Genomic DNA, 14,166 nt, shown 5'->3' with positions numbered 1-14,166 from the left:
TGAGAAACCATACAGTAAACAGGACCACAAGGATACTGATGGCTCAAGGGATGGAGAATCTATGTGCATCATTAGCACTAGATGTATGGCTGCCGTGGTGCTCTATCTGCTACTTCGACCCCGCCCCTTTTGTCTCTGAAAGTCATCCCATCTACTGTGGGAAACCTTCAGAGCAGCCCCCTACTCTCTCTTCTAATTTTCCAGAACTTCAAAATCAATTGTGGCTTACGCCTTTAATTCCAGCACTCGGGAGGCAGAGACAAGGCAGATCTCTGAAAATGGGAGGCCACCCTGGTCCACATAGGGAGTTCCAGGATAGCCAGAGCTACACAGTGAGACCCTGTCTCAAAAAAACAAAACAAACAAAATAAATCAAAAGGAAGAATTTGCCTGTTAGACTGTCTCATTGTTCCTAGTGACTTTCTGTCCTAACCTGCAGCCATGTCCCTTGCAGAATAGCCCCAGTAGAAAGAACTTCCTCTGCACCATTGGCATCAGGAGTCTCCCTTGGGCTGGTGGACTGGGAGTAGGAGTGACGTCACTTGATAAAAGCGGAAGTGCTGATATCGAGTTCACAGGTCTATGTGCTGCCATGAGCATGGCACATCCCTCACTGGGGCAATGCTTTCAGCCTGGATTCCACAGGCAGTGTAGGGGAGCCCGCTTAGCCTACATTCAGCACACTGCAATGTGAACAAGATACGCGTCCTCCTTCCTTGGCAGGAACCACTGGGACACTTGTCTACTCTTTCTGTTTGTCTTGTGTTTAGTTTTCGACACATCACACGATTCCAGAAGTTTACTATCATGTGCTTGCTATTGTCATATATAAGATAAGAGGAGAATGGGTCGGGGTGGAGATAACCCTGGGTGTGATGAAGGAAATCTCACTTATTCTAGGAACCTTTCTCCATTACAACTTACCTGCCGATCCTTCAGGCAGTTGAGCTTTAAGCACCAGGAGCTGATATTCATCACTATGACTAACATTCCCAATACAGAAGCTCCCATTAGCACCTTCATTTGGGACCCATCAGATACCCAGTAGATGTCTTCCTTTTTTTCTTAGAGTTTAAAAACTACTAAAGGAAATCAAAAAGCTAATAGAACTTCCCCCACTAGACAGCTGGTACCTTGTGTTCATAGATATAAAAAAGTTTGCAATACAAATAGAACTTTTTAAAAATATTAGGCTGGTCCTATAGGAAATAGGATGTCTTTGATGTTGGTTGATTGGTTGGTTGGTTGGTTGGTTGGTTGGTTGGTTGGTTGGTTAGTTAGTTGGTTTGGTTGGTTGGTTTTATATGTATGAGTGGTTTGCCTGCATGTATGTCCTTCAACCATGTGTGTGCATGGTGACCTCAGAGACCAGAAGAGGACATTGGATCCCCTGGAACTGGAGTTACAGCTGGTTGTGAGTTGCCATGTGGGTGCTAGGGATCGAACCCAGGTCTTCTGGAAGAACAGCAAGCTATCTCTCCAGCTCCAGTCTTCAATATTTAAAAACTAGAAGTCAAAACTTCCGCTGTTGGTTTTGAACCTCCCCTTACCTTCTGTGGACCCTTTGGTGTGCAGACGTTTATTGAGCTCTTCCAATTTGTTCTTCACATGTAAAAACCAGAAAAGGAAAGAGGAAGGCACATCAGAGGTTTTCTTTCTTTCTCCTTTACCCTTCTTTCTGCTTAGCATCTTTCTAAGTTCCGGTTTTGTCACTGTGGTAAATTCTCCTGGGTAGACTGTTTTATCCCCCATTTGCATTCTAAGCTTGATCCCTGTGTCTGTGAGCACCTTTGTTAATCTCTCTGTGACTCAGTTCCCCTTCCCTTCACACTGTGTGCAATCACAGTAGCTTCCCAGGCTGGTAAAGGTGGTTATTTGGGCACATACATGTAAAGTAGTTACACTGGTGCCTCCTATCTCAGATTAACTCCTGTCTACACTAAAACGATCCACCAATCCAATGTATAAAATTGCTTTTTTCAAATCCAAACAGCAGTGACTCAACACTTCTGGAGAGTCATGACAGAGCAACTCTGGAAAGTCAGTGCTCAGGATTTGTACTCATTACCTACCCCTGAGACCCTCGAGCAATAACTATACAACCCCATTTACAATAGCATCCTTTGAATAACTGTAAAGCTGATATTTGAAAATTACCAAATGTTCTTAGATGGGAAACTTAATAAAAATGGCATGATCTATTTATATGTCAAATGTAACTAATTAACATGAAAAATAAGTGAGCTAAAGGTTCATATGCAAATCCACATAGATGTATCCCAGAAATAATGATGAGTCAAACAATCACAGGATTCAAAGGCTACAACAGCAGCCGCATTAAAATTTCCCATATGCAAAAGTATACCATAGATTATTTTGAGACGTGCTAAGATACTTCGTGTACTATTTAAGAGCTATATAACAGCAAAGTAAAAGTACAGAGTCAAGAATTACACATGACTTTCAGGGTCCCAATTAATGCTGTGCTGGAAAAGAAAAGAAGAAAGAAAGAAAGAAAGAAAGAAAGAAAGAAAGAAAGAAAGAAGGAAGGAAGGAAGGAAGGAAGGAAGGAAAGAAAGAAAGAAAGAAAGAAAGAAAGAAAGAAAGAAAGAAAGAAAGAAAGAAAGAGGGGAGAGAGAGAAAGGGAGGGAGAGAAAGGGAGGGAGGGAGAGAGGGAGGGAAGATAGATATTTTGAGAAATACTTTAAATAAAGACAATGCAAACTTTTTGGAATAGAGTTTATGTCTTATAGTCAAAAGGCTTCCTTACTAGAGATCATTCAGAGAACAAATGTAACTATAGAGTCCTCTGAACTTGCATTTGTGAGCCCCGTGATTCCTACTGATTTTGGCAGCCTCACACCTCCAGCTTCTGATCATTCCCTCCTCTTCACTCATTAGCCTCCCTGAGTCTAATCAAGAGCAAAGGTAGGAAGGAGATAAATACAGGGATGGGGAGGAAGGACAAATGGCTTTGTAGGCTTTTGTAGGCTTATTCTAAAGCCTACAAAACTGTGGCTCCTGAGCCCGTAGGAGTCCTGGGAGGGGACAAATGGTAAGGGAAAGAGATTGTACAATAGGAGAATTACTGCCCATTTTTCTGAGGCTAATAAAAAAAAATAAACAAAATAAACAAAAAAAAAACCCTCACACTTTGACCTATAGTTAAACAGCATATGAAAATGAGTTAACATTCTTGCTTGGTGCAAGCATCTTCTCAAGTCAGTGTGGAAGCATTGGTTCATGTCTGCTAATAGAAACACTGGTGGGGATGCTCTCCCTCCTTGGCCCTGCTGCCTACTGCAGACAAGGGAGCTGACCCTCCTTCTTACCATCTGTGGCACGCAGGAAAAGTGGGCCTTGCTTCTTGCCTAGGCAGCACAATAGAGCTGACCCTGTTGATGGGAGGGGGGACAGGGGAACAGGGGGGCAGGGGTCCTAAGAAAGTGACTGTGGGAGATCTGGCCCCACCTCTCCTTTGATGGCCTGGGCCAGGGAGAGATACCACCTCTTAGCCACCTGTGGCAGGTGGAAGGGCTGGCCCAGAGGTCATAGGAGCAAAGAGGGAGACCTGCCCCTCGCCAGCTGCAGCACTCAGGAGAACGGCCCCTGCACCTCATCTGAGCAACACAATAGAGCTAGCTGGTCCTGATGGTGTAGGTGTGGGAGAGCCCACCCTGGGACATAAAAACAGAACAGGTCCCGCCCCTTGCTCATCTCTGCAAGGGGTGAACTAGCTGAGACAATGCCAGAGAGCTCACCCTGGTCGTGAGAATGGGGAAGATTTGGCAGGCTGACCAATCCTGCAATTACTCAGATCCAGAACTAGGGTTATGAGTTGGCCCACCCTAACAACCACCCCATCTATGATCTGCTGAAGCACATAAAGGGGCCAGTCCTGAAGACCCTACGCTGCAGGATCTCCATGACACAGGGCAACAGTAGAATATCCGAGAGGAGTCCCAGTGAGGGCCCAGCACTGATAGTGTAGCAGAAACCAGAGATCTCGAACCAGACCAATGACTGCAGTGAACACTTGCAAGTAAAGATATTTGGATAAAAGCGTTCACTGTATGACTCACTGTGTCATACTATAACTTCCAGGAGAAGATCTTTCTTTCTTTCTTTTTTTCTTTTTTCTCTTAAATTGTATTTTATTTTGTTGGAAGGGGGTGTGGCTAAGGTAGAGGGCAGATACGAAGGGTTAGGGAAGTGAATGGGATAGAGATGCATGATGTGAAAGACACAGAGAATAAATAAAAAGAAAGTTAAACGAAGAAAAAAGAATAAGCATTGGTTGGTAGCTATGAACATCTTAATCAACTTAAAATTTCAATGAGCAAATTACTGCTTAATACTTTGGAGGTTTGTTTTTTTTTGTTTTGTTTTGGGGGTGTTTTTTGGTATATAAAAACTGCCCCAATGAAGTATGGTGGGTGGTTTCAACACCCCCTCATTCATGTTGTACCTTCCCCACCCTGCTCTGCGTCCCTCAGGGTGAGTTCTAGGGGCTTCATTAAAAAGTGAACTTGCCGGGCGGTGGTGGCGCACGCCTTTAATCCCAGCACTCGGGAGGCAGAGCCAGGTGGATCTCTGTGAGTTCGAGGCCAGCCTGGACTACCAAGTGAGTTCCAGGAAAGGCGCAAAACTACACAGAGAAACCCTGTCTCGAAAAACCAAAAAAAATAAAAAATAAAAATAAAAAGTGAACTTGCTCTTCGGCTCACAATTAGGCTCTAGCATGGAAGACACCTGTAGTAGAGGAGAGGCCATAGTGACCAGGGTGTTACACTACCAGGTCACAGGCCACAGGATTTGGGCTGCAGAATCCTAACAGATACGATTCTCTCTCTCTTTTCTCCCTCCCACCCTCCCTCCTCTCTCCTCCCCCTCTCCTGCCAGTCTCTCTAGTAATTTTCTATCTGGCCTCATCTTCCCAGCCTGGGAAGGTATTCTGTTAGCTCCAGAATATTTCCCATTGCCCAAGTTTTGCCAACAGTTCTCTCGAATCCCTTAAAATCTCAAATGTCTTTCAAAACCATTTGGCACAGCTACCGTTACCTATGAGAGCAGGAAATCAATGGTAACACACAGCTACATAGAAGAGCCAGCTTCTGACTGCAGAGTGTGAATCCAGAGAGTAACATTGTTACCCTTCATCCTCCAGACCCGCACTGTCTAAGGTGGTAGCTACGAGCCACATTCAGCTTTTAATCATACTTAAATTTAAAATAATGAAATTAAAATTTTCAGCCCTTCATCATAACCAGTCACTGGCTCCATTCTGTATAGCGGAGATGGTAATCAACGCAATTATCACAGAAAGCGCTACTACACAACGCTTTATACACCAAACAAACATCTCTGTGGGAAAGCATAAAGATCATTTCTACCTTTGGCTCTACCTTATCATCACAGGTGCAGCCCAGGTCAAAATCAGACTGGAGGTACATAATCCCTGGGTAATTAGGTCTGGTGACTTCCTCTGGTACTGTTGGCCTAAAGGTATTGGTCCGCAGTAGGTGATTCAAACTTCCGTGCGTCCCATTGTTAGGAGCTGGCTTCAATCCTAGGAGATCTGATGAAAAGAAAGAAAGAGATGCAGGTATTCTCAGATGAGCTATAGTAAGAGTCAAAAGCTTCCACCTTCCAGGATTCTATAAATATTGAACACAAATCACAATTGGACTAACTAAATTACCATTTCTGCCACTCCTTTCCCATCTTCTGAATCTTTCTGACCACAGAATGCCTTGCTAACACTTCTTGAAATAGCCCTGTTCATTGCTAGAGCGTGAATACAGACATTCCCCAAAAACCCTGAGTGGAGAAATAGTTTACTCAACCATTGCCCGTGTGTGTGACAATGTTGGTACTGACCCCCTCCTGCACGTCTCTGGACTTTTTAAACCCAAATTTTGAAATAAGACATAATCAATAAATACCCACAGCCTGCCCTCTAACGCACTCCACAAAAGTGTGGGGACAAGAGCAGGCTTTGGCCGTGTGCCTTAAAGGGCTACCCAGGGATGAACGGGCTGATTTCACAGCAAGTGAATGGTTGCCAAGTGGGCATACAGGGACTTGCCTAAGCTGAGAGGCAGGACAGTGGGGAGCTAGCAGCCAACCTCGGAGAAGAACCCAGGAGACCCGACTTTCAGACTCCCCCTCTAACCACCAGACTGGCACTCCCTTACTAAATAGGAAAAGCTGTCCTCACTCAGCAACGAGAAGCTCAAGGAAGAAAAATAATTAGAAGCACATAAATAGCTGGCCGGGGTGCAAGCTGGCAAACTTCTCACTGGACTGCAGTGTGAGAGAGGGAGGTGGGAGAAGGCTCTGTCTGCATGGAACTCTTGCTTCATCGGGTCTCTGACCAAGGGTGTCAAACTGTAATGCTGTGTTGGATCAGCCAAAGGCTGCCAACAGCAACACTATGAAAACTCCCCATTAGTCAACTGTTGAAGGGACACAAAGAAGCCTTAGAAGGGGGTGACATTCTGTCCTTTGAACCAATGGGCAAGTTACAATTTTTTTTTTTCAGCGAGAGAAGGTCTTAGGAAATAGACACCTCATTTCTTCTTCTAGCAGTAAGGAAATTCACTGACCAAAGATTGCTTCATCGAGTTTGATTGAACGAGTGACTTACCACACATAACATTGTAAAGCTCGATGTTTTCAAATGGAGGCACTTTAGTCCTGTACTTAAAAGTTGGGCCGTAACCTACAAAAACAGTCTTCCAAAAGAAAGGAAAAGAAACACAGTTAACCATCCCTGCTTCCAATAGCAGGGTTTCTTCTCTGTCTGAATTCCCAGAAGCTTCATTCGTCCCATGATGCCTCTTCCCCGCTGAGAACTCAGTTTCAATTCAGTTTTGTGGTCATACCTGCATACTGTTGACCTTGTTATCAAAGCCGTGGTCACCCTGGAAGAAACATTTTCCCGATGGCTTCTTATAAACGTCCAACGGTTTCCTACATTGAAAGAAGTTTATGGTCAGTTAGGATTCTGCCCCAAATCATGTTGATAGAAAGCAAGTTTGGGGTACACAGGATCCCTGAAAAGGACTGTCTGAAGCCCGATTGTCTCTGTCTTAATTGCATCACTCCCACGGCAATGACGAGGTATTTCTGTTCATCTTTCTAGTGTTATTACCTTGCATATCACCCCGGATTAAAGGGGAAAGTTTGAAAAGAAGTCGATGTACTCTCTATGCCTCCTACTCGGACTGAACAGCTCTCCCTGCTATGTGCTCACCAGGCTCAGTCAGTCCCAAGACACAGAAGGCATTTTAAAATACGTGATGTCGAATCAATTCGTGGAGATCTGCATTCTATAAAAATATTTGTATGCAAACTTACCTAGCAGGATAATAAGACCAGAGTCCATGAAAGTGGTAAATTTAACACTAACCATGACAAGGCTAACAAAAACCTGGCCTCACCTAGAAAATGTATTTAGAAGTAGGGAATGAAAATATGCGGGCAAGATATCACAATCACCTAATTTTACCTCTTGTGACAGAAAGACACCTTTTATGTAAGTGTTTTCGGCCTCTTCTACCACCCAAAATGTTGATGCTTAATAATGTAAGTATTGCCTGAGTACAGGCAGGGCACATATCAGTGAAGAATAGTGCTTGGGAAAACAAAGGAATCTAACAAATGGATTTCCACCCTAGAGGAACTTGGATTTAGGATAGTAATACCTATGTATAAGAACTCAACAATGCAAGAGTGAACTTCAAAAGATTTAGCACCTGCCTTTGCTCTTCACTAACTTGCTCAACCAGTGTCATCTTTCACTTAACTTCTGTTCCAAGACACAGTTTCATATAAACTAGACAACCGCACCAAGTTCCTTCTCTCCCTAGGTGACCCCAACATTAAACATCCTGCAGAGGACATAGTCCACCAAGACATTTTGGCCACATCTCTGTAACATGTCTACATGAATTCCTGTCTGTTCTGCATGGTTTCAATGATTTCTGGGTTTCATATCTCTCTTTGCATAATCCCATGTGTTTAACTATTTGGTCTTTAATAGTTGTAGTAGATTAAATGCCATGTCTGTTTAAGTGTTTCATATTGATACAGTTCCTAGAAGACCAGTGTTTTTCGGAATCATCTCGTGCTTAGCCATTAACTATTATAAACTACTGCCTACCTCGAGTATACATCATAGTTATTCAGTTAGTACTACGAGCATATTCATCACACTTGTCCTAAGGTCAAAGTTGAAGCAAGGATGAGTGAGAAAACACTACTTCTAGGTCTCCATAAAAATGACAAAATCTATGGTGATTGACTCTTTAGAAGTGGCAGAACCCCCAGACATGCTCTACAGCAGATTCCAAAGCAAAGGGTGGTCTCCTTGATCTGGGACAGACTTTTGTAGTTCAGAAGAAGGCAAACATCGGTTGTGTTTTAAGCAATGTAAAACATGTCTACAGCAACAGAGGTTTCAAGATTAACATTTCCAGGGACCTTCTACAAACACAGCTATAGGCAATCATGTCAACCAAGACCACATCAGCAAGGCCTTAGTTGTGCTTCAAGTTGTTCAAGGGATAAAAAAATCTAGAATGTCTCCATAAAACTTGTACACAGAGATGCATGAGAAACTAAAATAAGACACAGGAACTAGAGATGGTTATTTCTATTCTCCTCGATTATCTACTACACAAAACATTCCAAACAATTATTTCCAGCCCAGATGTTTTTTAACGATGACCAAGAACCTTAAAGGATTTCCAGGTGACAGCAAAGTGCTGGTAAAGACAGAGACAGGCTCCCCACATTACCTTGCAACGTGCCATCTGCGATCCACCAGTAAATGGATATCCTCAATTCTCCTGTTGTTGGCATAGTGCAAACGTTTGGGAAGGTGCTGTTTCATGTAAGGCTTAAAGTGCTGATCTGGTTTTTTACACTGAAATATAAGTGAATACTGGTCTTACAGAGGGATGTTTTCTACCAAAAAAAAAAAAAAAAAAAAAAAAAAAAAAAAAGACCTAGACAGTCTGTCTCTTGAAAGTTGAAGGCAGTGTTAGCCCAACAAAAAGATGGTTAGTAAATAAATGAATTTGCTATCCCTTATTAAATAATGCATGCTAAAAGCAAATCGGTTCCAAGGGAGTTAGACAGCTTTAGAAAGAAGTCATAGGTTATCAGAGCATATGAGGACTTTTTAAGATAAATTCCTGACTCGTGAGCCCAACTGAGGGCAGTTCAAAACTCAAGGTCTTTCCCAACTGCCTCAAGTGGAGGAGTGGGAGGTGGGCTGGGAGGAGAGCGGGAGACATGTGCAGGTCTATCTGATGATATGCTCAAGTGCTTTGAACTCTCTATCTGTGGGAAGAGGGGATAGAAGATGGGAACAGATCTGTTCCAGAGTGGGTAAAGATCTGATTCATCGTGAGCAAATACTTCTCAGCTTAATAGGAAGAACAAAGCCTCAAGTTTGTATCGTCGCCAAGACCATTGGGGAGTCTACAGCTGACCACAGGCCAGAAGTTTTGAAAGCTTAGAGGAAACAAACATACAGGACTGCAGGTCAGTGAGGAAAATGTTCCTACCCACCCACGGGGAAAGCAAACATGGGAAGGTGAGCATGTCGAAGCTGCTCCAAGGCCAGCGGCCTAGTGGCTTGCAACACTTACCGTGAGATTAGCAATAATGGCTTTAGGGTCATCTGTGCAGAGAAAGGGAGAAAGATTTCAAAACATAACCACAAAGAGAGGTGATTTCTACAGAAAGAGACTTAATGCTTCCACCCCGTTCCAAGCCCTTTGGAACGGACGCGTAACTAAGTATAGGTGTTTAATATTTCAGGAATAGAAAGACCACTAGACAAGTGGCACAAATCCTGTAGCAATCTGCACTGCAAGATGCAAGGCTCCTCGTCTAGAAGGGAAGTCCTCCTCCCGTGGCAAAAGAGTGCCGCTGGGTAACTTGCTTCATGCTTTCCCAACAGATCCCCGGTGAGCACCCACTTGCGTTCATTTGCACTTTCATGTCAGAAACTGAGCAGGTCATGTTTAGGGGGTCTTTTCTCATCATTTCCTGTTTCTCTGCAGCGCTGCACGATCTTGGCGTTTTCCCATGCAGCCAGTAAGTAGTTTCTGTGGTGGTATCATAGGTCTAACGACACAGGTGAGCCCCCCTTTCCAGCTGCAGGCTTACATGTGTGTGCTGCCTTGGTTTTTACGACCAGGAGACAAGGACTATTTCAGCCTACACTCAAAGTAGCTTAAAGCGCAACTATGTAAATGATGGGTGTGTGCATACTGGATCTTATTGTCAGGGTGCCCCTCTGTGGGGATGGTGCGGAAAAAGAGATTGCAGGCACTTTGGGTTTTGTTTTGTTTTCAAAAAAAAAAAAAAAGTTTGCCTCAGTATGTCATTATAGAATCAGGAGAAGAGGAAAAGTAGTACTCAGAAGAGACCTGGTTTTCCCAATGCAGCCCTCCCAGGGACAGCAACATCAGCAGCGGAGCTAGCCTTGTGCATATCACTCACTGTTGTAATCCTCAGGGCTTGGTGCTTAGTAAGCACTCAATAAACAATAAAACATTTATTGGTATTTGTGGAAACTGTGGGTTCCCTTAAAGTATACACATGCACACACTAAATACTATCTTTAGAAACTTAGTCCTAAAGCTCTGAAATCCAAAGGTAAAAACGTCCATTTCATTCTGCGTAAGTTTTAATAGCTGCATGTAGTGGAAAGTGAGCAAGTGATCATGGCAATAATAACTGAGTCCATGCCGTGCACCCGTTTCTCTCTAAGAGCTCTGGAGGCACTTTCTCTCTGGTCATTCATAAGGATACCAGAATACAGGGCCAATCAGAGCCCTCACTCAGCCAAGTGGTTTTGGAAGGTGAAGGAGCTTGCACACTGGAGCACAATATGCAGCCCCACTAAGCCAGTCATGCTCTGAACTTCTGCACTCTTTGGCCTTGTGAATCATAGTCTTTATGGGGACTAAACAGAAGAAATCCATGTCCTTTGATAGGTTAGAGCATTGGTTCTCAACCTTCCTAATGCTGCAATCCTTTCATATAGTCCCTCATGTTGAGGTGACCCACAATCATAAAATTATTTTTGTTGCTACGTCATAACTGTAATTTTTCTACTGTTATGAATTGTAATGTAAATATTTCTAGAGATAGAGGTTTGACCAACAGGTTGAGAACTGCTGGTTTGGAGAAATCAAAAACATGAGACAATCTCATTCTCGGACACATCCCAGAGAATTCTTAGGTAAAACCAAAGGCATCTGCTTAAGACACCAGTCCTTCAGTCTAAATTCATCATCATTTCATGCTACCAAGCCTGTTCTGAATGAGGAAAGGGTGGTGATTAAGAATCAGCAAATGGGGCTGGCCAGATGAGTCAGTCAGTAAAATACTTGCCACCATGCCTGACAACCTGAGTTTCATTCCCAGGGCCAACATGCTGGACAGAAAAAACTAATTCCCACAAGTTGTCCTCTGACCTCCACACATATGCAATGGCACATGGCATTGTTGCACATCTATGCATGCATGCATACATACATACATATGTACACATGAACACAATAAATAAATGTAATTAAATTTTTAAAAGAATCAGCAAATCAGGGTTCTAACCCTAGCTCTACCATTTACTGTCATCCTCGGAGCCAGCTCCTTCAACCCCCTCTCTGCCCTTGATTTCCACTGTCCATAAATACAATGGCAGTATATACCATGCAAGGATACTGGAGGGACTTACGAAGAATGTGTTGATACTCATCCGAAACAATAATAAAGCCAAGACCTCGTCTTTGTACTTAACATAGAGCTTTGACTATGGATTAAATACAATGTAATTACGTTTACACAATCTCTCATTCAGTCATCCCACAATCCTTACTCTACGCGTGAGAAAGATGAGGCACAGTATGTTGAAGAGGCTTGTCCAGGGTCTCAAGGAGAACCTGGAAGAGCTGCAGAGTGAACAACAGCAAAAGGCCACCACTGTGCTCTTCACCACCAACCTCACTGTCTCTCCCAAAACGAATGGAGAGCACAAATATTTCATTAGTAGTAATACAGTTCCACAGGTCCCCAACAAAGCTGCTCATCTGCTCAGTCTTCCCATTACATATACTGATGTCAGAAATACTTTTTGAAATAAAGAAATAAGCAAATTCTTACGTACACCTTCAAACACAAGTGCTGAAATAAAGAGGTATCCTTTAGGAAGGCTCACATCCAGTCAAAGAGACCAAAGGTGCTGAGGCCACAAAGGACAGAAAAGGACATGGAAAAAAGTAAGAAACACCAATATTTTGTTGATTTCACAACGTTGACCCTGGAATACGTCCCACTTGTGTTGACTTAGGAACATAACTTAGGAAAAATTTGAGTTTCCAGAGCTTTGAGCTTGGTGTCAACGGTTTATTATTCTGAAGGTTCTATTCAAAGGTAGCATGTCTGAAGTAAAACTATATATATTTAGAAACATACAATATATGCTCATAGGAAAATGCCCTTATGTGACATAATGCCACGTACAATTAATATACACAATAAAAAAAAATTAAAGAATTAAAAAGAGGATCCAGGGGCTGGAGAGATGGCTCAGAGGTTAAGAGCACTGACTGCTCTTCCAGAGGTCCTGAGTTCAATTCCCAGCAACCACATGGTGGCTCACAACCACCCGCAAGTAGATCTGGTGCCCTCTTCTGGCCTGCAAAGACACATGTAGGCAGAACACTGTATACATAATAAATAAAATAAATCTTTAAAAAAATAAAAAAAAAATAAAAATAAAAATAAAAAGAGGATCCATGTGGTTTTCAAAATCTAGATGGCAGCAGAACAAAGTAAAAGTTTGTGTTAGTGGCATATTGCATATCACACCCTCAGCATGCTAAATAAGTTAAAAAATCTCACAATTCTTTCAGGGTTTCTTTTTTCAATTTCTAATTTTTCAGAATAGCTCATAATCTCTAAGAATGTAGTATTTTTCCTCTTGTGGATTCTGTACATCACTTTGACAAAAGGAAAGAGCCAGGAGGTGCTGGGGAACTTTGAGGGTACCACTGTTGGTTGTGTCAACCCTGGGACTCTACCTTCACCAAAGGGACCAGCCTGCCCTTGAAACCAGAAAATTCTCCCCTATAAGTAGATGGTGTAAACATGCTTCAAATTGATTGCAATTTCCAGATGATAAAAACAAGAGCAAATGTTCAGTCAATGACGCTTTATGCCAGGAACCACTATAAACAATCCACATCAGTTAATGTCCACAAGAGTCCTCATAGATAACAAGTCTTTAGCATCAGATGAGAAAAAAACTGAAGCCCAACTAGGCTTTCTTGCCCAACTAGGATTTCTCTAGCTTCAGAGAACAAGTCTTACCTTTCCCATTGATTATTAGTTGAACTACTTAACGTTTGAAGAACCAACTTACATTTAGGATTATTGCTAAATTTGGATCGAATTCTTCCTAAAGTTCCAGGCACTAAAGTGATGTCATCCACGTTAGTCAGATAGTTGCTCAAGAATTCAGTTCTGTCACATGTCACGTCTTCCATTCCTATGGGGATAGAAAAGCACACATACACACAAATACTGTTAGACAGTGTTAAGGTTAAAATCCTAAAACATTCACACAGACACTGAAGATGGCATTCTAATATTTCTTTAATTAGATTACAGTAACCTAATAAGAGGAAACTTCACCTTTGAGATTGTTTTGATGTGACGTCTTTCTCCAGATGTTCATTTAACCATACCATCTCATATGCAGGAGGAGGATGAAAATGTGTCACCTCAATTATTATTTTGAGGTTTTTTTTTTTTTTTTTTTTTTTTGGTTTTTCGAGACAGGGTTTCTCTGTGTAGCTTTGCGCCTTTCCTGGAACTCGCTTGGTAGCCCAGGCTGGCCTCGAACTCACAGAGATCCACCTGCCTCTGCCTCCCGAGTGCTGGGATTAAAGGCGTGCGCCACCACCGACCGGCTATTTTGAGTTATTTAGCAAGAACAGCAAGACAAAAAGCCATGTTTGAGGGCCAGGGAGATAACTCAGTGGGTAAAGGTGCTTGTCCTCAAGCCTGACTACCTGAGTTTGATCCTTGAAGCTCATTATGGTACAAGGAAATAATGGACTCTCACAAATTACATTCTGA

General features: G+C 42.6%; 1 protein-coding gene across 6 annotated transcripts in view; it reads right to left on the bottom strand.

Moving 5' to 3' along the window:
- The window catches only part of Enpp2 (ectonucleotide pyrophosphatase/phosphodiesterase 2), an 84,694-nt gene that overhangs the window by 19,915 nt on the left and 50,613 nt on the right, over positions 1 to 14,166 (bottom strand). For 3 of the 6 annotated variants that reach the window (XM_059248139.1, XM_059248136.1, XM_059248134.1), the window contains 7 exons: positions 13,448 to 13,573; positions 9,663 to 9,694; positions 8,805 to 8,932; positions 6,888 to 6,975; positions 6,650 to 6,737; positions 5,394 to 5,578; positions 1,551 to 1,602 (listed from right to left, as the gene is read on the bottom strand). In XM_059248139.1, the coding sequence (XP_059104122.1) occupies positions 1,551 to 1,602; positions 5,394 to 5,578; positions 6,650 to 6,737; positions 6,888 to 6,975; positions 8,805 to 8,932; positions 9,663 to 9,694; positions 13,448 to 13,573 (699 nt within the window). The remainder of the gene's footprint in view (positions 1 to 1,550; positions 1,603 to 5,393; positions 5,579 to 6,649; positions 6,738 to 6,887; positions 6,976 to 8,804; positions 8,933 to 9,662; positions 9,695 to 13,447; positions 13,574 to 14,166) is intronic. The other 3 variants (XM_059248140.1, XM_059248138.1, XM_059248135.1) reach the window with 1 other exon arrangement.

The sequence above is a fragment of the Peromyscus eremicus genome, chromosome 20 (assembly GCF_949786415.1).
Source record: "Peromyscus eremicus chromosome 20, PerEre_H2_v1, whole genome shotgun sequence".
In the NCBI taxonomy this organism is placed as follows: Eukaryota; Metazoa; Chordata; class Mammalia; order Rodentia; family Cricetidae; genus Peromyscus; species Peromyscus eremicus.
This window is presented reverse-complemented; position numbering and strand designations above follow the sequence as displayed.